The following is a 21,430-nucleotide window of genomic DNA, read 5'->3' on the forward strand; positions in this document are numbered from 1 at the left end:
ATGGCTTTGAGCTGGGAGAGGGGAGACTGAGAGTGGAGAGGAGGAAGAAATTGTTGAGAGTGAGGCTGGGGAGACTCTGGCACAGGCTGCCCAGGGAGGCTGTGGCTGCCTCCTGCCTGGAGGTGTTGGAGGCCAGGCTGGCTGAGGCCTTGAGCAAGCTGGGCTGGGGGGAGGGGTCCCTGCCCATGGAGCTGGGATGGTTTTGCTTATCAAGATGGTGAGAGCTGGACACTGGGTTTCACAGGATGACAAAGTGTAGGAAGCACAAACTGCACCTGGAGATGTGCTCCAGACACAGGCACCACACCAGGCAGCAGGACCATGGGGGCAGAGCAGCCAGAGCCCAGCAGCAGTTTGCTTCTGGAAAGCCTTCACCAATGACTTCCACAGCTCCAGCCTAGCATCCTGCCCTCCAGCCCAGCACTTTCTTCCTCCCCTGCAGACCTCATGCTCAAAGCCAAGGTTCCACTCAGCTCTGACAGCAAGCAGCCAGAGCAGACACTGTGCTGCCCCTGAGCCCACTGCAGAAGAGACTGACCATGGTCAGAGGAAGGAGTCAGAGGAAAGGTTGCAGGAGCCCTGCAGCCTCAGCTAACTCTGCAGGAACTCAGCCCCACAGCATTTTCTTGTCTCACCAGCACCTGCTGAAGCTTCAGGGTGAGTTTTAATCTGACCATTGAGCTGGACTCTGACTTGAATTTGACCCCAAGCCCTCCAATACCCCAAACAGAGAAGTCTTGGAGATGCTTTAAGTCCACACTCTCTGAGCAGCTGATGTGCCCAGGGACTGAGGTGTGGGCTCCAGCAGCCCAGCCAGGGCAGCAGCACAGCTCACAGACTGCATTGGGTTGGAAGGGACCTCCAAAGGTCATCCTGCCCAACCCCTGCAGGCAGCAGGGACAGCTCCAGCCACAGCAGGCTGCACAGGGCCACAGCCAGGCTGAGCTTGAATGTCTCCAGGGACAGAGCCTCAGCCACCTCCCTGGGCAGCCTGTGCCAGGCTCTCCCCAGCCTCCCTGTGCAGAACTTCCTCCTGATGTCCAACCTAACTCTGCCCTGCTCCAGTTCCAAACCATTGCCTCTCCTCCTATCCCCACAGCCCCTTCTGAGCAGTCCCTCCCCAGCCTGCCTGCAGCTCCCCTGCAGATACTGAGATGCAGCTCTGAGGTCTCCCTTCTCTCCAGGCTGAACAGCCCCAGCTCTCCCAGCCTGACCCCACAGCAGAGCTGCTCCAGCCCTCTGTGGCCTCCTCTGCACCTGCTCCAGCAGCTCCAGCAGCTCCAGGTCCCTCCTGTTGGGGCCCCAAGGCTGGGCCCAGCCCTGCAGGTGATGTCTGAGCAGGGCAGAGCAGAGGGGCAGGATCCCCACGCAGCAGCCAGCTGGGTGCAGCCCTGGGGCTTCAGGCTTCCAGTGCAGCAACCCCTGCACTCCTGCACAGCCCTTCCCTTCCTCTGTTTTTTGCCTTCATTCAGCTGTTTCTTCCACAAGGGCATTCTGATTTCTGAGGTATTTGGTTCTAAAGGGGAGGGAGGAAGGTCCCAGCAGCTGCTGGCAGGCAGGGCCTGCAGCTCCCACGGGCTGTGCTCTCAGCCTGCTGCCCAGAGCTGCTGGCAGCCAGCACAGTTTGGCAGGGCTGGCTGATGGAGAAGGTTGTGCCTGGAAACCTGCTCCCAAGGCAGCAGGAAGCTGAGGAGGCCTTTGCCAGCACTTCCTTCCTCTACACAAGGGGAGCACAGAAGGGGAAACACCTTGGCTGCCCTGAGAACACTGCTGCCCTGCCACCTGCATTCCAGTAGAAGTGTTCCAATCTCCCCCAGCATCACAAAATGCTTCCTCCCTACAGGGAGGCTCAGGGCACGACCCAGCAAGGCCCAGCTCTGTAGGTGGCTCAGCAGAGAGGCTGGAGCTGGAAGCTGAACCAAAGGAGGGCCAGGCTGTAAGAGCCTTTCCTTCAGCCTGGGTCACACCTGTCTCACCCAGCATCCTGGCTCCAGGAGGGACCAGGAAGCACTTCCTCAGGAGGTGTGGGCTCCACACATGGAAATGTGTCCCCCTGGACAGCCTCATTGCTGTGCCTGTCTCAGGGGGGGATCTAAACTGAAAGCAGTGCAGTAGGGATGCCCCAAAGCCCTAAGCAGCCACTCCACAGCTCCCCCACGAGCACCCACAGTATCACTTAGGTTGGAAAGGACCTCGAGGATCATCAAGTCCAACCTATCAACACAGACCCCATGACCAGACCATGGCCCCAAGTGCCACATCCAATCCCCTCTGGAACACCTCCAGGGATGGGGACTCCACCACCTCCCTGGGCAGCACATCCCAATGACGAACGACTCGCTCAGGGAAGAACTTTCTCCTCACCTCCAGCCTAAACCTCCCCTGGCACAGCTTGAGACTGTGTCCCCTTGTTCTGGTGCTGGGGGCCTGGGAGAAGAGACCAACCCCCTCCTGGCTACAACCATAGAGGGCAATGAGGTCACCCCTGAGCCTCCAGGCTAAACAACCCCAGCTCCCTCAGCCTCTCCTCACAGGGCTGTGTTCAAGGCCTCTCCCCAGCCTTGTTGCCCTTCTCTGGACACCTTCAAGTGTTTTGATGTCCTTCTTAAACTGAGGAGCCCAGAACTGGACACAGGACTCGAGGTGTGGCCTAACCAAAGCAGAGTCCAGGGGCACTATGACCTCCCTGGTCCTGCTGGCCACACTATTCCTAATGCAGGCCAGGATGCTATTGGCCCTCTTGGCCACCTGGGCACACTGCTGGCTCATATTCAGATGGCTGTCGATCAGCACCCCCAGGTCCCTCTCTGTTTGGGAGCTCTCAGCCACTCTGACCCCAGCCTGTAGCTCTGCCTGGGGTTGCTGTAGCCAAAGTGCAGCCCCTGGCACTGGGACTTGTTGAATGCCATCCCATTGGCCTCTGCCCATCTGTCCAGCCTGGCAAGGTCCCTCTGCAGAGCCCTTCTGCCCTCTAACTGACCAACATCTGCCCCTAACTTGGTGTCATCTGCAAACTTGCTGATGACTGACTCTACCCCCTCATCCAGATCATCAATGAAGATGTTGAAGAGGACAGGGCCCAGCACTGATCCCTGGGGCACACCACTGGTGCCTGGCTGCCAGCTGGCTGTGGCACCATTCACCACCACTCTCTGGGCTCAGCCTCCAGCCAGTTCCTAACCCAGCACAGAGTGTAATGGTCCAATCCACGGGCTGACAGCTTAGCCAGCAGTTTGCTGTGGGGGACGGTGTCAAAGGCCTTGCTGAAGTCCAGGCAGACCACATCCACAGCCTGCCCCACATCCACCAGGCAGTCACCTGATCATAGAAAGAGATCAGGTTGGAGAGGCAGGACCTGCCCTTCCTAAACCCATGCTGGCTGGACCTGAGCCCTTGGCCATCCTTCAGGTGCAGTTATTGCCCCCAGGATAATCTGCTCCATCACTTTCCCTGGCACTGAGCTCAGGCTGCCAGGCCTGGAGTTTCCAGGTTCCTCCATCCGACCCTTCTTGTGGATGGGGACCACCCTGGCCAGTTTCCAGTCATCTGGGACCTCACCTGTGGTTTGTGCTGCAGAGGCTCCCCTTGAGTGCCTTTTTGCACAGATCCAGCCTCCAGGTCCTCCTCTGGGGGCTGCTGACCCTGCAGCACAGGGCATGTGTGACCATCCCCTGCTGACAGCACTCAGGAGTGTCACAGAGGACACCTCCCAGGCTGCCACAGGGATTTTCCTCCTGCTTTCCATTCTTCAGCTCCCAGACTCAAATCCATGGACAAGGACAAGCTCTTCAGCACAGGCAGCTGTTCAGAACCCCAAACTCACCAACTGGATTGGCCTACAGCCATGTGGGCTGTGACAGCCAGAGCATGGCACAAGGCTGGTGGCTGTGAGGACCATTCACCTTGTTATGCCAGCATGTGGCAGCCCCCACAGCAAACACTCTGTGGAAGAGCTTAACCAAGCTGGAGGGCTGGAAGCCCTCTGCTGGGAGGCCAGGCTGAGAGAGTTGGCCTTGGGCAGCCTGGAGAGAGGAGAAGGCTCCAGGGAGACCTTCTGGTGGCCTTGCAGAGCTTCAGGGGCTGAGCAGAGAGCTGGGGACAGAGTTCTGAGCAGGGCCTGTTGGGACAGGACAAGGGGTCATAGGATGTTAGGGGGTGGAAGGGACCTCCAGAGATTGAGTCCAACCCCCCTGCAGTCCAACCCCAGAGCAGAAGCACAGAATCTAGTGCAAGTAGCAGAGGAATGCATCCAGAGAGGGCTGGAAAGGCTCCAGAGAAGGAGGCTCCACAGCCCCTCTGGGCAGCCTGCTCCAGCGATGCTTTGAACTCAAAGAGAGTGATTCAGACTGGAGAGAAGGGAGAAATGTTTGACACTGAGGGTGCTGAGAGCCTGTGCCAGGCTGCCCAGAGAGGTGAGAGCTGCCCCATCCCTGGCACACAGTGAGAGCCTGTGCCAGGCTGCCCAGAGAGGTGAGAGCTGCCCCATCCCTGGCACACAGTGAGAGCCTGGCCCAGGCTGCCCAGAGAGGTGGAGCTGCCCCATGGCTGGCACACAGTGAGAGCCTGGCCCAGGCTGCCCAGAGAGGTGGAGCTGCCCCATCCCTGGCACACAGTGAGAGCCTGGCCCAGGCTGCCCAGAGAGGTGGAGCTGCCCCATGGCTGGCAGCAGTGCAGATCAGGTTGGTTGGGGCTGTGAGCAGCCTGCTCTGGCTGCAGCTCTCCCTTCAAAGCATGTTGGACTCAATGGCCTCTGAAGGTCCCTCCCAGCCCAGACCCTGGGTGCATTGATCCATCCTAAGCAAGCCTGGAAAAGGGAGAAAGGAATCCACTGCTGACAACAAAAGGAATTCCCCAAGGCTGGGAGCCCACAGCTCCCTGAGCAGCCTCTGCTTCTGAAGCAGGAATTGGACACAGAGCTCTCACCCAAGAGCACAGAGTGGGGACAAGAGGAAGCTGTCCAGCCCCAGCCCTCAGCTCAACAGGAATGCTCCTCACACATCCAACCAAGCACAGAGCTGAGCAGGAGCCCAGGAGGCTGCCAGGAGCAGGAGAGGACACTGAACTCCAAGGATGGGAAGAGGAGAGGAACTCAGCCCCTGCAGCTGCATGGGACCAGCTGAAATGCTGCCTGTGTGCATGTGCCACAGGCTCTGCTTCAGGGGACAAAGCCATTACACAAGCAATCAGTGAGAAGAAACTCTAGGAGTAACATCTGAAGGACCTGGAGCTGCTGGAGGGGGTCCAGAGGAGGCCACAGAGATGATCAGAGGCTGCAGACCCTCCCCTGTGAGGCCAGGCTGGGAGAGCTGGGGCTGTGCAGCCTGGAGAAGAGAAGGCTCCAGGCAGACCTCAGAGCAACCTTCCAGGACCTGAAGGGCTCCAGGAGAGCTGGGGAGGGACTCTGGCCAAGGGCTGGGAGTGCCAGGCTGAGGAACAATGGCTTTGAGCTGGGAGAGGAGAGACTGAGAGTGGAGAGGAGGAAGAAATCCTTGAGAGTGAGGCTGGGGAGACTCTGGCACAGGCTGCCCAGGGAGGCTGTGGCTGCCTCCTGCCTGGAGGTGTTCAGGGCCAGGCTGGCTGAGGCCTTGAGCAAGCTGGGCTGGGGGGAGGGGTCCCTGCCCATGGCAGGGGGGTGGCACTGGATGATCCTTGAGGTCCCTTCCAACCCAACCCACTCTCTGACTCTCTGGGTCTGTGCAGTGCTAAGCAAGAGGCTCCACAGCATGGGTGAGGAACGTTTAGCAGCTCAGTTTCCCTCTCTTGCTCTGCCTCCCTTGCTCCCCTCCCCCTGTGCTCCCTCACAGGAGCTGCAGCTCTGCTGGGTCCTTTTCTCCTTGGTTACTTTCACTCCAGAGCACACCTAAAGGCCTCTAGAATCAAAGGAGAGTAACCCAAGGATGAGGCCTTGAGGCCATGAGGCCTTGAGCAGCCTGGGCTGGTGGGAGGTGTCCCTGCCCATGGCAGATGATGCCTGAGGGCCCTTCCAGCCCAAGCCATTCTGTGAGCAGCAGGAGCTGTGCAGCACAGCCACTCAGGTCAGGGGGTGTGCTCTGGTGAGGAGTCACAAAGCCACTGCTGCAAAGCTCTCCAGCCAGCAGCCATCTCCCACAGCAGCCACAATGAGCCAGGAACCTGCATGGCATGCAGGCAGCCCTGGACTCCCCGGGGCTGCTCTCTGGGTGCCCCAGCAGTAAGCACTGGAGGGGAGAGGCAAGCACTTGGCCAAGCAGAACTCACCAGTGGGCTGATCACTGCAGCCACCCTCCTGCTCCATCCTCCACCGGTGGCACCAAAGCAGGAGGCTGCACTCAGGGGCTGGTAGCTCAGGCTCTTGCTTCTGAAAAGAAAGACACTGCAGTGTTAGTGGCAGGCTGTGGGAAGCTGCCCCTGTGTGAAGCTCAGCAAGGCAGTGGAGGAGCTGAGTGCTTGGTGCGGGAGCCACAGCACAGTGCCTGACGGTCAAGGACTGAGCGCTGGAGTGGGGAAGGAAGGCAGCCACAGCACACTGCCAAATTCAGACACCAGGCCGTGAAAAGAACCTCTGGGCTCCTGGCAGAGGTCAGGACTGGCTCTCTTGCAGCTGCAGAGAGAGGAGCCCCCAGCCCTGCTGCCCCAGTGAGGCGGCAGAGCCCAGCGCAGCCCCCGCCGCCCCGGCAGCGCTCCCCGCGCTCCTGCCCCGCTCCGCTCCTCCTCCTCCTCCTCCTCCCTGCCCTTCCCCTCTGCATGTTTGGCTTGTGGTAGAGTTGGGAACAGAACCCGTGCCCCCCCAATCCCAGCCCAGAGCCTTAGCCACCACATCCTGCCTGCTGAATCACAGCACCGAGTTGTTTGTCAGGAAGGAAATTCCCCCCGGGGAGAGCTCCCTGCGAGGCTGCTGCAGCCCAGGAGAGCCCCGGGGCCGGCAGGGGCACAGCAGGCTGGGGGCACAGCAGTGGGGCAGAGCAGGATGGGGGCACAGCAGGTTGGGGGCACAGAAGGATGGGGGCACAGCAGGCTGGGGCACAGCAGGTTGGGGGCACAGCAGGCTGGGGGCACAGCAGGCTGGGGGCACAGCAGTGGGGCAGAGCAGGATGGGGGCACAGCAGGTTGGGGCACAGCAGGATGGGGGCACAGCAGGATGGGGGCACAGCAGGCTGGGGCACAGCAGGCTGGGGCACAGCAGGTTGGATGCACAGCAGGCTGGGGGCACAGCAGGATGGGGGCACAGCAGGATGGGGCACAGCAGGCTGGGGCACAGCAGGCTGGGGCACAGCAGGTTGGGGCACAGCAGGCTGGGGGCACAGCAGGATGGGGGCACAGCAGGCTGGGGGCACAGCAGGTTGGGGCACAGCAGGATGGGGGCACAGCAGGCTGGGGGCACAGCAGGCTGGGGGCACAGCAGGTTGGGGGCACAGCAGGATGGGGGCACAACAGGTTGGGGGCACAGCAGTGGGGCACAGCAGGCTGGGGCACAGCAGGTTGGGAGCACAACAGGTTGGGGCACAGCAGGATGGGGCACAGCAGGATGGGGGCACAGCAGGCTGGGGCACAGCAGGCTGGGGGCACAGCAGGCTGGGGCACAGCAGGATGGGGGCACAGCAGGATGGGGCACAGCAGGTTGGGGCACAGCAGGCTGGGGGCACAGCAGGCTGGGGGCACAGCAGGATGGGGCACAGCAGGATGGGGCACAGCAGGTTGGGGCACAGCAGGCTGGGGGCACAGAAGGATGGGGGCACAGCAGGATGGGGGCACAGCAGGCTGGGGGCACAGCAGGATGGGGCACAGCAGGATGGGGGCACAGCAGGCTGGGGCACAGCAGGATGGGGGCAGAGCAGGATGGGGCACAGCAGGCTGGGGGCACAGCAGGATGGGGCACAGCAGGCTGGGGCACAGCAGGATGGGGGCACAGCAGGATGGGGGCAGAGCAGGATGGGGCACAGCAGGCTGGGGGCACAGCAGGTTGGGGCACAGCAGGCTGGGGCACAGCAGGATGGGGCACAGCAGGATGGGGCACAGCAGGCTGGGGGCACAGCAGGCTGGGGCACAGCAGGCTGGGGCACAGCAGGCTGGGGGCACAGCAGGCTGGGGGCACAGCAGGATGGGGGCACAGCAGGTTGGGGCACAGCAGGTTGGGGGCACAGCAGGATGGGGCACAGCAGGATGGGGCACAGCAGGCTGGGGGCACAGCAGGATGGGGGCAGAGCAGGATGGGAGCACAGCAGGATGGGGCACAGCAGGATGGGGGCACTGCAGGCTGGGGGCACAGCAGGATGGGGGCACAGCAGGATGGGGGCAGAGCAGGATGGGGCACAGCAGGCTGGGGGCACAGCAGGCTGGGGCACAGCAGGTTGGGGCACAGCAGGATGGGGGCACTGCAGGTTGGGGCACAGCAGGCTGGGGGCACAGCAGGTTGGGGCACAGCAGGCTGGGGGCACAGCAGGCTGGGGCACAGCAGGTTGGGGTACAGCAGGTTGGGGGTACAGCAGGTTGGGGCACAGCAGGTTGGGGCACCGCAGGTTGGGGGTACAGCAGGTTGGGGCACAGCAGGTTGGGGGTACAGCAGGTTGGGGCACAGCAGGATGGGGGCACAGCAGGTTGGGGCACAGCAGGTTGGGGGCACAGCAGGCTGGGAGCACAGCAGGATGGATGCATAGCAGGCTGGGGGCACAGCAGGCTGGGGCACAGCAGGATGGGGGCACAGCAGGTTGGGGCACAGCAGGTTGGGGGCACAGCAGGCTGGGGGCACAGCAGGTTGGGGGCACAGCAGGTTGGGGGTACAGCAGGTTGGGGCACAGCAGGTTGGGGACACAGCAGGTTGGGGGTACAGCAGGTTGGGGCACAGCAGGTTGGGGGCACAGCAGGCTGGGGGCACAGCAGGATGGGGGCACAGCAGGATGGGAGCATAGCAGGATGGGGCACAGCAGGATGGGGGCACAGCAGGTTGGGGCACAGCAGGCTGGGGGCACAGCAGGCTGGGGCACAGCAGGTTGGGGCACAGCAGGATGGGGGCACAGCAGGATGGGGGCACAGCAGGATGGGGCACAGCAGGCTGGGGCACAGCAGGTTGGGGCACAGCAGGTTGGGGCACAGCAGGATGGGGGCACTGCAGGCTGGGGGCACAGCAGGATGGGGGCACAGCAGGATGGGGGCAGAGCAGGATGGGGGCACAGCAGGCTGGGGGCACAGCAGGCTGGGGCACAGCAGGCTGGGGGCACAGCAGGCTGGGGCACAGCAGGATGGGGCACAGCAGGCTGGGGGCAGAGCAGGATGGGGCACAGCAGGTTGGGGCACAGCAGGATGGGGCACAGCAGGCTGGGGCACAGCAGGATGGGGCACAGCAGGCTGGGGCACAGCAGGATGGGGCACAGCAGGCTGGGGGCACAGCAGGTTGGGGCACAGCAGGATGGGGGCACTGCAGGTTGGGGCACAGCAGGATGGGGGCACAGCAGGATGGGGGCACAGCAGGCTGGGGCACAGCAGGTTGGGGGCACAGCAGGTTGGGGCACAGCAGGCTGGGGGCACAGCAGGCTGGGGCACAGCAGGTTGGGGCACAGCAGGTTGGGGGCACAGCAGGCTGGGGGCACAGCAGGCTGGGGGAGGCTGCCAGCAGCACTGCAGTCGGCAGGCACCACCCAGCAGGACACACACACAGCAAGCACTGGGTCCAGGTGTCCCCAGAGGAACAACCTCCTGCTCCCCAAGGGCCCCTCTGGGAACACAGCACCACAGAGCTGTCAGGGCTGGAAGGGACCCCAAGGCTCAGCCAGCTCCAACCCCCTGCCATGGGCAGGGACACCTCACACCACAGCAGGTTGCTCACAGCCACCTCCAGCCTGGCTGCAAACACCTCCAGGCAGGAGGCTTCCACCACCTCCCTGGGCAACCTGTGCCAGGCTCTCACCACCCTCATGGGGAACAACTTCTTTCTCACAGCCAATCTCAATCTCCCCACTTCTAGTTCTGCTCCATCCCCCCCAGTCCTATCCCTCCCTGACACCCTCAGAAGTCCCTCCCCAGCTTTCCTGCAGCCCCCTGCAGATCCTGGAAGGCCACAATGAGGTCTCCTGGGAGCCTTCTCCTCTCCAGCCTGCACAACCCCAACTCCCTCAGTCTGTGCTCACAGCAGAGCAGCTCCAGCCCTCTGCTCCTCCTCCTGGCCCTTCTCTGGACACCTTCCAGCCCCTCCAGAGCCTTCCTGGCACAGAGGCTCCAGAGCTGGCCCCAGAGCTCCAGCTGTGGTCTCAGCAGAGTGGAGCAGAGGGGCAGAATCCCCTCCCTGGCCCTGCTGGCCACACTTCTCTTGCTGCAGCCCAGGCTCTGCTTGGCTCTCTGGGCTGCAAGTGCTCCCTGCTGGCTCCTGCTGAGCTTCTCCTCCCCCAGCACCACCAAGGCCTTTCCTTCAGGGCTGCTCTCCAGCCAGTCCCTGCCCAGCCTCTAGCAGTGCCTGGGATTGCCCTGCCCCAGCTGCAGGACCCTGCCCTTGGCCTTGCTGAACCTCCTGAGGTTGGCCTGGGCATCTCCCCATGGTGTGCACCACTCACAGGGGGTTCTGAGGGTTGATGTGCCTACCAGGGACCATGGAGGTCACCTTTGGTAGCATCTCCTGCCAGGCTGTCAAGGGCAAGCAGCTGTGGCATGTGATGTGGTGGATCAGGATTAAGCCCCTTGGTGCTTGGCTGGACAAGGGAAAGTGCTCTCAGGAGCTGCATTTCCTTCTAGCAAACAGAATCACTGAGTCACTTTGGTTGGAAAAGCCCCTGGAGAGTCACAGAGTCATAGAATGATTTAGGTTGGAAGGGAGCTCAAAGCTCAGCCAGCTCCAAGCCCCTGCCAGGGGCAGGGACACCTCCCCCCAGCCCAGCTTGCTCAAGGCCTCATCCAGCCTGGCCTGAAACACCTCCAGGCAGGAGGCAGCCACAGCCTCCCTGGGCAGCCTGTGCCAGAGTCTCCCCAGCCTCACTCTCAGCAATTTCTTCCTCCTCTCCACTCTCAGTCTCCCCTCTCCCAGCTCAAAGCCATTGTTCCTCATCCTGGCACTCCCAGCCCTTGGCAAAAGTCCCTCCCCAGCTCTCCTGGAGCCCTTCAGGTCCTGGAAGGCTGCTCTGAGGTCTGCCTGGAGCCTTCTCTTCTCCAGGCTGCACAGCCCCAGCTCTCCCAGCCTGGCCCCACAGGGGAGGTTCTGCAGCCTCTGCTCATCTCTGTGGCCTCCTCTGAAGCCTCTCCAGCAGCTCCAGGTCCTTCTTGTGCTGGGGGCCCAGAGCTGGAGGCAGTGCTGCAGGTGGGGGCTGAGCAGAGCAGAGCAGAGGGGCAGAATCCCCTCCCAGGTCCTCATTGAAGCTGAGGCAGCAGAGTCAAACCCTGAAGCCAGCACAACTGACCTGTGCCCAGAGCTGGCAGGAGGCAGCCACAGCCTCCCTGGGCAGCCTGTGCCAGGGGCTCCCCAGCAGGTTGTGCCAGCAAAGAGCCTTCACCTCTCTGAGGTCTTTAGCCAGAAGCCCCCCAGAGCAGGGTGGGACAGAGGACACCAAACATGGAGCAAATCTCTTTTAGCCTCAGCAGAGCTCAGCCTGCAGCCTCCTGGAGAACACAGAGGGCTGTGAGCCACCCAGGAGCTGAGGACACAGCCACTGAGAGGCAAGGACCTGGGCCAGCACTCTGAAGGTTGGCTCTGCTCAGCAGCTGGGCAGAGGAGAAGCACTTCCCCAGGCAGCAGCTTCCCAGGGTGCAGCCCAGGAGGCCCCAGCACAGGATGCAGCACTGGGGCAGGGAGCAGCTGCAGGCAGGCTCCCAGGGCCCTGACAAGATCCCTGCTCCACTCCCCAAGGGTTCCTGCACAGGAACTCCAGCAGGATCAGCTCTGGGGGGGCAGGGAACCAAAAGCCAGCCCCAGCACCCTGGGGCCACAGCAGCTCCCAGAGGGCTGCCAGGGGCAGAGAGGGGAAGCCCTGCAGTGCAGAGCCAGGGCAGGTGCCCCAGCCCTGCTGCCAAGGGCCAGGGGACAGCCAAGGGCCACCCTGCAGACACAGCAAGGCCCCCCCAGGCTCCAGGGGACACACCAGCCCCACAGCAAGGCTGCCTGCTGCCCAGGACCCTGCCTGGGGGCAGCCATCCCACACCACCTTCTGTTCCCCATGACCACCAACACTCCCAGACTGACCCCCACTGATTCCCAGGCACAGAGTCACAGCAGGCCAGGGGCTGGAAGGGATCACCCAGCCCAAGGCCCTGCCAGGGCAGCTCACCCAGGGCAGGGCACCCAGGGCAGCTCACCCAGGCACACAGCCAGGCAGGCTCTGAATGTCTCCAGAGCAGACTCCACAGCCTCTCTGGGCAGCCTGCTCCAGGCTCCAGCACCCTCACAGGGACAAAGTTTCCCCTCCTCTTCCCCTGGCAGCTGCTCTGCTCCAGCTGCCCCCAGTGCCCCTTGTGCTGTGCTTGGCCAGCCCTGAGCAGAGCCTGGCTCCAGCCCTGCACAGCTTTATCCCCAGCACTGAGGGCAGCCCTCAGGCTGCTCTGCTCCCAGCCCCAAGCCCCAGCTGCCTCAGGCTGTGCTCACAGGAGATGTTCCACTGCCTGCAGCAGCTCTGTGCCTCTGGCCTGGACTCTCTCAGGCAGTTCCCTGAGGTCCTTCTTGACCTGAGGGCCCCAGAACTGGGCACTGCAGTTCCATTGCTCTTCACTGAGGGGCTGCTCCCTCATCCCTTGCATGCTGAGTTTGCAGTCAGGGTCAAGCCTTTGGGCTCCTCCTCTGGGGTCAGCCCCACTCAGGTCCAAATCAAGTGTGGCCAGAGGGAGAATGCAGCTCAGTGCTGCAGGCTCAGCTCCCAGTGCTGCAGGCTCAGCTCCCAGTGCTGCATGAGGGCACAGCAGCAGGAAGGCTTCTGCCCAGAGCACTCCCCACAGGCAACCCCAGCACAGAGCAGCTACAGAAAGAGACTTCTGCTAAGAGCTGCCAACCCCCAGGGACTCCTGGTGCTCCTCCAGAGCAGCTGTGGGCAGTGCTGAGCTCCTGACCTGGGGGCTGGGGCCACACAGGAGTGCTGGGCCACAGGAGCTGCTGCCTGCAGCCAGCCCCCTGCCTGCCACTGGTGGCAGAGCTGCAAGGGAGGAAGCTTCAGCAGGTGTCTGACAGCTCCCCTGCCTCAGCCCACAGCTACCCCACAGCTGAAGGAGGTGCAGGCGGATGGGAGGTGAGGCTCAGAGCTCACAGCCTCCCCAGGCACAGCTGAGGCCACAGCCACCACCAGACAGGGGGCTGGAGGCCACTGCCTCCTCAGAAGCAATTTCAGTTCAAGCCAGGCCATGGTGGGGCTGGAGTGAAGCAGAGGCTGCTGAAGCCTCAGCTGCTGTCTGTCCTGACACCTGGGGGGGCTCCATGGGGCCAGCTGCTGTGCTGCTGTCTCAGCCCCCCCAGAGCCTTCCCCATGAGCTTCCCTTAAGGGCAGGCAGTGAAGTGACCTTGTGACAGATCTCTGCTCTCCCCAGCACAGAGCAGGGTTCTGCTCCTCTGGGGCAGGGAGGAGGGCTGCAAAGTGTGAGGTGAAGGGAACTACAAGCTTCAGGAGCAAGGAGCCCCCCAGGGAGCAAGGTTTGGCTGCAGGCTTCCCCAGGCTGTGGTTTTTAAGCCTGTCTGACATTTGTGCCACCTTTTAGCACTCCACTGTCACACAACAGCCAGGCCCCAGCAGCAGAACCCCCCCAGCCCTGTGGAGCCCTCCACAGGCCACAGCTGCCTTGTCCTGGGCTTCTACAGACCCAAAGCAGCAGCCCTGGGGCCAGATTTGGCCTTCAGGCTCCCACCAGCTTTGAGCTGGGAGAGGGGAGACTGAGACTGGAGAAGAGGAAGAAGCACAAGAAGGACCTGGAGCTGCTGGAGAGGCTCCAGAGGAGGCCACAGAGATGAGCAGAGGCTGCAGACCCTCCCCTGTGGGGCCAGGCTGGGAGAGTTGGGGCTGTGCAGCCTGGAGAAGAGAAGGCTCCAGGCAGACCTCAGAGCAGCCTTGCAGGACCTGAAGGGCTCCAGGAGAGCTGGGGAGGGACTCTGGCCAAGGGCTGGGAGTGCCAGGCTGAGGAACAATGGCTTTGAGCTGGGAGAGGGGAGAGTGAGAGTGGAGAGGAGGAAGAAATTGTTGAGAGTGAGGCTGGGGAGACTCTGGCACAGGCTGCCCAGGGAGGCTGTGGCTGCCTCCTGCCTGGAGGTGCTCAGGACCAGGCTGGATGAGGCCTTGAGCAAGCTGGGCTGGGGGGAGGTGTCCCTGCCCATGGCAGGGGGCTGGCACTGGCTGAGCTTTGAGGTCCCTTCCAGCCCAACCCATTGTGTGCCCCAGTGGCTGTATGGCAGCAGTGTTGGAGTGCCAGCAGCTGACCCTTGCTACCCCAGAGCTGCCTGGGCAGTCCCAGGCCAGCAGCTCCCTGCTGACATCTCCCCCTAGCCCTTATCAGCTGACAGCTCCCCCCCAGCCAGGCTCAGCAGGTTGCCAGCAGCCCCTGCCTGCAGTGTGGGCAGCACCACCACCACCTCCCCCCCTGCAGCACAGCCCAGGGGGGGTGCAGGGGCTGACACCTGGAGCAGCAGAGCTCTGCCTCCCGGGGCAGGAGAGAGGAATGAATGCCAGCAAGGCCTTCCCAAGTGCTGCTCCAGTGGTGCTCTCCCCCTGGGGGGACAACAGCTCCCAGGGCAGGTGGAGCCAGGGGCAAGCAGCCCCGAGCAGGAGCAGGGCTGTGCCTGCCAGGGCACTTGGCAGGAACCAGCTCTGTCCTCTTCTCTTGCAGCCCTGGAGAGTCACAGAGAAGTAGGAAGAAGCAAATCCCTGCTGAGTGTCCTTGCAAGCTCCAGAGACCCTTGGCAGGCAGGCTGCTGCCAGGCATCCAGGCAGCTACCTGCAGCAGAGCTCCAGGAGAGGCTCCCTGCAGCCAGAGGGGCAGTGGCCTCCCCTGCTGGCCCCTCCTGAGCCTGCCAGGCCAGCCCTCATCACCTGCAGACCTCCTCTCCCCTGCATGCTCCCCTGCAGCATGCACTGTGTGGCTGCAGCTGCTGCAGCCCTTCCCTCCCTCCACCTCCCAGAGCAGTGTGAGCCTCCTGCCCTGCCAGGTGCTGGCTGCCACTCTGCAGGTGAAGCTCTTCCTGCCCACTTCACTCTGCTTACACAGCAGTCAGCCTCCCAGGGCACTCAGCCTGCAGCCAGAGCACAGCTCAGGTCCCTGCTGGAGCTCAGGGCCAGGCCTTTGTGGGTGCTGGAGGGGGCCTGTGGCCGGTCCTGGCCCCACAGCAGGGCTGCAGGACTCGGGGTGCTGGGTCTCAGCCGAGGCTCTGCTGGTCTCTGGCCCCCTCTGCTGACAAAGCAGCACCAGGCTGGCCTGGGCAGGCTGGGAGGGCCTCCCCCAGCTAACAGCACCCACAGCACCCAGGAGAGCCTCTCACAGCTTCCTCTGCCCCCTGGCTGGGTGGTTCTGCAACCCCACACTGCTCAGGAGCCCCTTGCTCTGCCCCAGTGTGTGCAGTGCCCCCTGCCCTGCCTCTGCTGCCACCCAAACCCTGCTGACTCAGCACCCTTTCCACCTCCAGGTGCCCCTCAGCACCCTGCATCCAGCATCTGTCCCCAGAGCAATGCACCAGGGAGGGGACCCCAACTCCAGCACCCCCTGGGAGATGCAGAGGCCAGAGATCCAAGGCACAATGTGCTGACTACCAGCCAGGGACACTGGAGGGCATCAGCCCTGGGAGGGAGCCCTCTGACCCCCTCCAGCTGCACACTTTGGATGCATGGCTCCCTCAGGAAGCTCTGCTGCAGCTCTCTCACCCAGCAGCTGCAGCTCTGTGACCCCTCCAGGGGCCTGGGCTGGGCTCTGGGAGCAGAGCAGGAGGAGCAGGAGCAGCCTGGCACTGCTGAGGGAAAGGGCAGAGGGCAGCACACACCTGGGGCATGCAGCCAGCACCAGCCTGGCACCTGCCAGCAGAGTGGCCAGCAGAGTGGCCAGCAGAGAGGGGCACTGAGGTGGCCAGCAGAGAGGGGCAGCAGAGAGGGGCACTGAGGTGGCCAGCAGAGGTGGCCAGCAGAGAGGTGGCCAGCAGAGAGGTGGCCAGCAGAGAGGGGCACTGAGGTGGCCAGCAGAGGTGGCCAGCAGAGAGGTGGCCAGCAGAGAGGTGGCCAGCAGAGAGGGGCACTGAGGTGGCCAGCAGAGAGGTGGCCAGCAGAGAGGGGTACTGAGGTGTCTGCCCCTGCCCAGTGACACCCAAGCTCTGCAGTCAGCAGGCCCCAAAGCACAGAGCCACAGAGGGCAGAGGCTGGAAGGGGGCTCCTGGGGAGCAGGGCAGGGTGCCCTAGGGCAGGTCACACAGGGACACATCCAGGCAGGTTCTGAAAGCCTCCACAGCCTCTCTGGGCAGCCTGCCCCAGGCCTCCAGCAGCCTGGAGCTCCTCCTGATGCTTGGATGGACCTTCCCTTGCTCCAGCTTGTGCCCCTCACCCCTTGTCCTGGCTCTGGGCACCGCTGGGCACAGCCTGGCCCCATCCTCCTGCCACTCACCCCTGCAGCATTGATCAGCATTGATCAGCTCCCCCCTCAGGCCTCTCTTTTCCAGACTAAGCAGCCCAAATTCCCTCTCTGCCCTCAGCAGGGAGATGTTCCAGGCCCCTCAGCACCTCTGCAGCAAAAGGCTCTGCTGACCTGCAGCACTGAGGTGCCAGATCCTGAGCCTGCTGCACTGCACTGCACTGTGCTGCACTGCCCTGCACTGCACTGCCAGGCTCCTGTGGAGCAGTCAGCACCGAGGCTCTGTGTGGAGGCACCAAGCAAAGAGCAACCAAACCTCCTCAGCTGGGTTAGCTCCAGAGCTTTGCTGCCTTCTTGTCTGCATTCCTCTGCTGCCTGTTTGATCTTCCCCTGGGTGAAGAGCAGGCCAGGGGAACAAGTCCTGACAGCCAGCCCTTGCTGGCTGAGCCAGCAGCTGGCAGCCTGAACCCTCTGAGCACCACTGCACACAGGTGGAGGCTGTGCCTCACCTGCCAAAGGATCTCCACTTCAGCAGAGAGAAGCCCAGAGGACCATTCCCCCTCCAAGGCAGCACCTCAGGAAGGCCAGCAGCTGAGGAAGCCTTGGCAGTGAGCACTGCAGGGTTTCAACCACAGCTGAGGAAGGAAAATAAGGACAGCTCCAAGCAGACAGCGAAGCAGGAGGTGCTCTGCAGCCTTCACTCCACTCTGCAGCCTTCACTCCACTCTGCAGCCACTGCTTAACCCCCCCCGAGAGAAAAAGAGCTGAAACCCCTTCCAAAGCCAGGGGACTGCATGGAGATGATGGCAGCAGTGCCATGGAAGCTTCTTCCCAGGAGATCCTTCATGTGAAGGTGACTCAGGAGCTCTTCAGCTCCTCACAGAGCTCCTGCTGCTTTCTGCTCTCCAGCCCTAGCAGCTTTGGGCCAGCTCTGCAAGCAGATCCCTGGAGGCTCAAGATGTGGCTTCACATCCAGGCTGCTCAGTCTGCATCTCTGCAGGCACTCTGCCTGCTTCTGATTGAGACTTCACAGACTCACAGAATGGGTTGGGTTGGAAGGGACCTCAAAGGTCAGCCAGCTCCAAGCCCCTGCCATGGGCAGGGACCCCTCCCCCCAGCCCAGCTTGCTCAAGGCCTCAGCCAGCCTGGCCTGAAACACCTCCAGGCAGGAGGCAGCCACAGCCTCCCTGGGCAGCCTGTGCCAGAGTCTCCCCAGCCTCACTCTCAACAATTTCTTCCTCATCTCCACTCTCAGTCTCCCCTCTCCCAGCTCAAAGCCATTGTTCCTCAGCCTGGCACTCCCAGCCCTTGTCCAGAGTCCCTCCCCAGCTCTCCTGGAGCCCTTCAGGTCCTGCAAGGCTGCTCTGAGGTCTGCACAGCCCCAGCTCTCCCAGCCTGGCCCCACAGGGGAGGGACTCCAGGCCTCTGGTTCAGGCAAAAATTTGGATGAATAAAAGCTTCTTCCTAAAGAGGTTTGTCAGAATCTTTGCTCCATTCTCCCCAGTGTAAATGCCAAGGCCCTTGAAGTGCTGCCTGCCTTGCCTGGAGCCTGCAGCAGCACTGTCAGCCAGGGAGTGATGCTTCCCTGCACTGTGCCCAAAGCCCTGTGCTGTGGCTGCAGAGTCTCCCTCAGTGGTCCCTTGGGAGCAGCACTGCAGTGGAGGTGCTGTGCAGGAGCTGGGAGCTGAGCTGGGCCTGTGGCAGTGCTCTGCCTCAAGGCTGCTGGCCAGGCAGCTGCAGGAGCACAGGAGGGATCACAGTCTCACACAATCACCAAGGCTGGAAGAGACCTCAGAGATCATCGAGTCCAACCTGGCAGCACAGACCTCAGGACTAAACCATGGCTCCAAGTGCCACATCCAATCCCCTCTGGAACACCTCCAGGGATGGGGACTCCACCACCTCCCTGGGCAGCACATCCCAATGGCTAACAACTCTCTCAGGGAAGAACTTTCTCCTCACCTCCAGCCTAAACCTCCCCTGGCACAGCTTGAGACTGTGTCCTCTTGTTCTGGTGCTGCTTGCCTGGGAGAAGAGACCAACCCCCACCTGGCTACAACCTCCCTGCAGGGAGCTGGAGAGAGCAAGAAGGTCTCCCCTGAGCCTCCTCTTCTCCAGGCTAAGCAACCCCAGCTCCCTCAGCCTCTCCTCACAGGGCTGTGCTCCAGACCCCTCCCCAGCTTTCTTGCCCTTCTCTGGACACCTTCAAGTCTCTCAGTGTCCTTCTTGACCTGAGGGGACCAGAAGTGGACACAGGACTCCTCTGCTCATTGGGGCTGCAGCAGGGATGTTCCTCTCTGGCTGCTGCAGCCCAGAGTCCTGCAGAGATCCTTGCAGCTGCTGCTGGTGCTGAGCAGCCAGGGTGAGGAGCAGGGCCATGGGGCACACAGGCTGGCAGCCAGCCCTGCTGGCCAGGCAGTGCCTGCTGGCAGAGCCAGCTGGGACTCACTGCTGCCCAGGGCAGCGTCCTCAGCTGCCACAGCTTCCTGTGCCAGAGCCTGTCTGGCAGAGCTGCACAGAGGAGGCAGACTCTGGGGGAAGGATTAATGCACTTAACAAGACCAACAACAGAGAATGAGGAAGTTTATTGATGACAACAAAACCTCCTCAGCAAGCCAGGAGAAGTGTTCAGAGCTCTGTGAAACCCAGCTCTGGGCACAGGTCAGTTGTGCTGGCTTCAGGGTTTGACTCTGCTGCCTCAGCTTCAATGAGGACCTGGGAGGGGATTCTGCCCCTCTGCTCTGCTCTGCTCAGCCCCCACCTGCAGCACTGCCTCCAGCTCTGGGGCCCCCAGCACAAGAAGGACCTGGAGCTGCTGGAGAGGCTCCAGAGGAGGCCACAGAGATGATCAGAGGCTGCAGACCCTCCCTTGTGGGGCCAGGCTGGGAGAGTTGGGGCTGTGCAGCCTGGAGAAGAGAAGGCTCCAGGCAGACCTCAGAGCAGCCTTCCAGGACCTGAAGGGCTCCAGGAGAGCTGGGGAGGGACTCTGGCCAAGGACTGGGAGTGCCAGGCTGAGGAACAATGGCTTTGAGCTGGGAGAGGGGAGACTGAGAGTGGAGAGGAGGAAGAAATTGTTGAGAGTGAGGCTGGGGAGCCTCTGGCACAGGCTGCCCAGGGAGGTGGTGGAAGCCTCCTGCCTGGAGGTGTTTGCAGCCAGGCTGGAGGTGGCTGTGAGCAACCTGCTGTGGTGTGAGGTGTCCCTGCCCATGGCAGGGGGTTGGAACTGGCTGAGCCTTGAGCTCCCTTCCAGCCCTGACAATTCTATGGTTCTTTGAACTGCAGCAACTGGAGGTCAGCTGCCAGCATCTGGTTGTGAGTGAACAGCTGGAGGGGACTCTGGCTGTGCTCTGGATGAAGGTCCTGACCACTGCTCACAACATAAGGCTGAACTTCCACTGGCCTGGGGCTGTGACCAGTGGATCAAATCACAGTGATCACAGAATGGCTCAGGCTGGAAGGGACCTCAGAAATAGAATAGAATAGAATAGAATAGAATAGAATAGAATAGAATAGAATAGAATAGAATAGAATAGAATAGAATAGAATAGAATAGAATAGAATAGAATAGAATTAAGTAGCTTGGAAAAGACCTCAGGGATCATCCAGTCCAACCTATCACCCAACACCATCTGATCAACTCAACCATGGCACCAAGTGCCTCAGCCAGGCTCTTCCTGAACACCTCCAGGGATGGGGACTCCACCACCTCCCTGGGCAGCACATTCCCATGGCCAATCTCTCTTGCTGGGAAGGATTTCTTCCTAACATCCAGCCTAAACCTCCCCTGGCACAGCTTGAGACTGTGTCCTCTTGTTCTGATGCTGGGTGCCTGGGACCCCCTGCCATGCCCAGGGACATATCTCAACCAGACTCAGCTGACCAAGGCCTCATCCAGCCTGGCCTGGAACACCCCCAGGCAGGAGGCAGCCACAGCCTCCCTGGGCAGCCTGGGCCAGAGTCTCCCCAGCCTCACACTGAAGAACTTCTTCCTCAGCTCCACTCTAACCCTGCTCTGCCTCAGCTCCAAACCATTCCCCCTGGGCCTGGCTCCAGACCCCCTCAGGAGAAGTCTCTCTGCAGCCTTCCTGCAGGATCCCTTCAGCTCCTGGCAGCAGCTCTGAGGTCCCCCTGGAGCCTTCTCTGCAGGCTGCACAGCCCCAGCTCCCTCAGCCTGTGCTCACAGCAGAGCTGCTCCAGCCCTGGCAGCATCCTTGTGGCCTCACTCCAGCAGCTCTGTGTCCTTCTGCTGCTGGGGACAGCAGAGCTGGAGGCAGGGCTGGAGGTGAGGTCTGAGCAGAGCAGAGCCCAGGGGCAGAATCCCCTCTGCTGCCCAGCAACCACCACCCCCAGAGTGCACACAGTGAGCAGAGTGCCCAGGGAGAGCAGAGTGCCCCAGAGCAGAGGCTGGGGTTGGTTCATTCTCAGAGGCACCCAGAGCAGTGCCATGCAGTCTCCATGGCACCATCTGCTCAGAGCAGTGGCTGCAGATCAGTCTCAGTGGTTGCAGGGATCTCTACAAGCCCCTCCAGAGGCAGCAGAGTAGGACAGCCCCAGGCCAGCTCCCAGGCTGCTCCCCCTCCCCAGCCAGGGTTTCTCAGCCCCCAGGGCAGTGTTTTACTGCCTGTTCTGCTGGCTGCACTCAGAGCTGCAGGCAGCACAGCCTCAGCCTTCAGAGAGCTCCACACTTCACGCAAGGTTTGAAGCACCTGCTGAAAGGCCTTGAAGTAACCATGAACCAACCCAGAGAAGAACACAGCCCGTGGAACTCAAACACCCTGCCCCTTCAGGCACGGGCAGGAAGAGCTCCTTGATGCCTGCCAACTGATTTGGCACCCAAGAGCTGGCAGCAAACTGCAAGGGCAAGGGCAAAGCCGTGGGGAAGGGCTGGGATCCCTTCCCTTCCCGTTTCAGGCTGAGACACCACGGCTGCAGCGGGAGGGCAGCCCCAGCACACTGC

General features: G+C 62.1%; 1 protein-coding gene across 1 annotated transcript in view; it reads right to left on the reverse strand.

Moving 5' to 3' along the window:
• EXD3 (exonuclease 3'-5' domain containing 3) overlaps positions 1-21,430 on the reverse strand; it is a 454,860-nt gene that overhangs the window by 366,378 nt on the left and 67,052 nt on the right. The window contains exon 4 of the mRNA XM_068164114.1: positions 6,238-6,337. Within this exon, the coding sequence (XP_068020215.1) occupies positions 6,238-6,274 (37 nt within the window). The 5' untranslated portion in view covers positions 6,275-6,337. The remainder of the gene's footprint in view (positions 1-6,237; positions 6,338-21,430) is intronic.

Source organism: Melanerpes formicivorus, unplaced genomic scaffold (assembly GCF_026170545.1).
Source record: "Melanerpes formicivorus ecotype bairdi unplaced genomic scaffold, bMelFor1.0.p_v2 SCAF_77, whole genome shotgun sequence".
Lineage (NCBI taxonomy): Eukaryota > Metazoa > Chordata > Aves > Piciformes > Picidae > Melanerpes > Melanerpes formicivorus.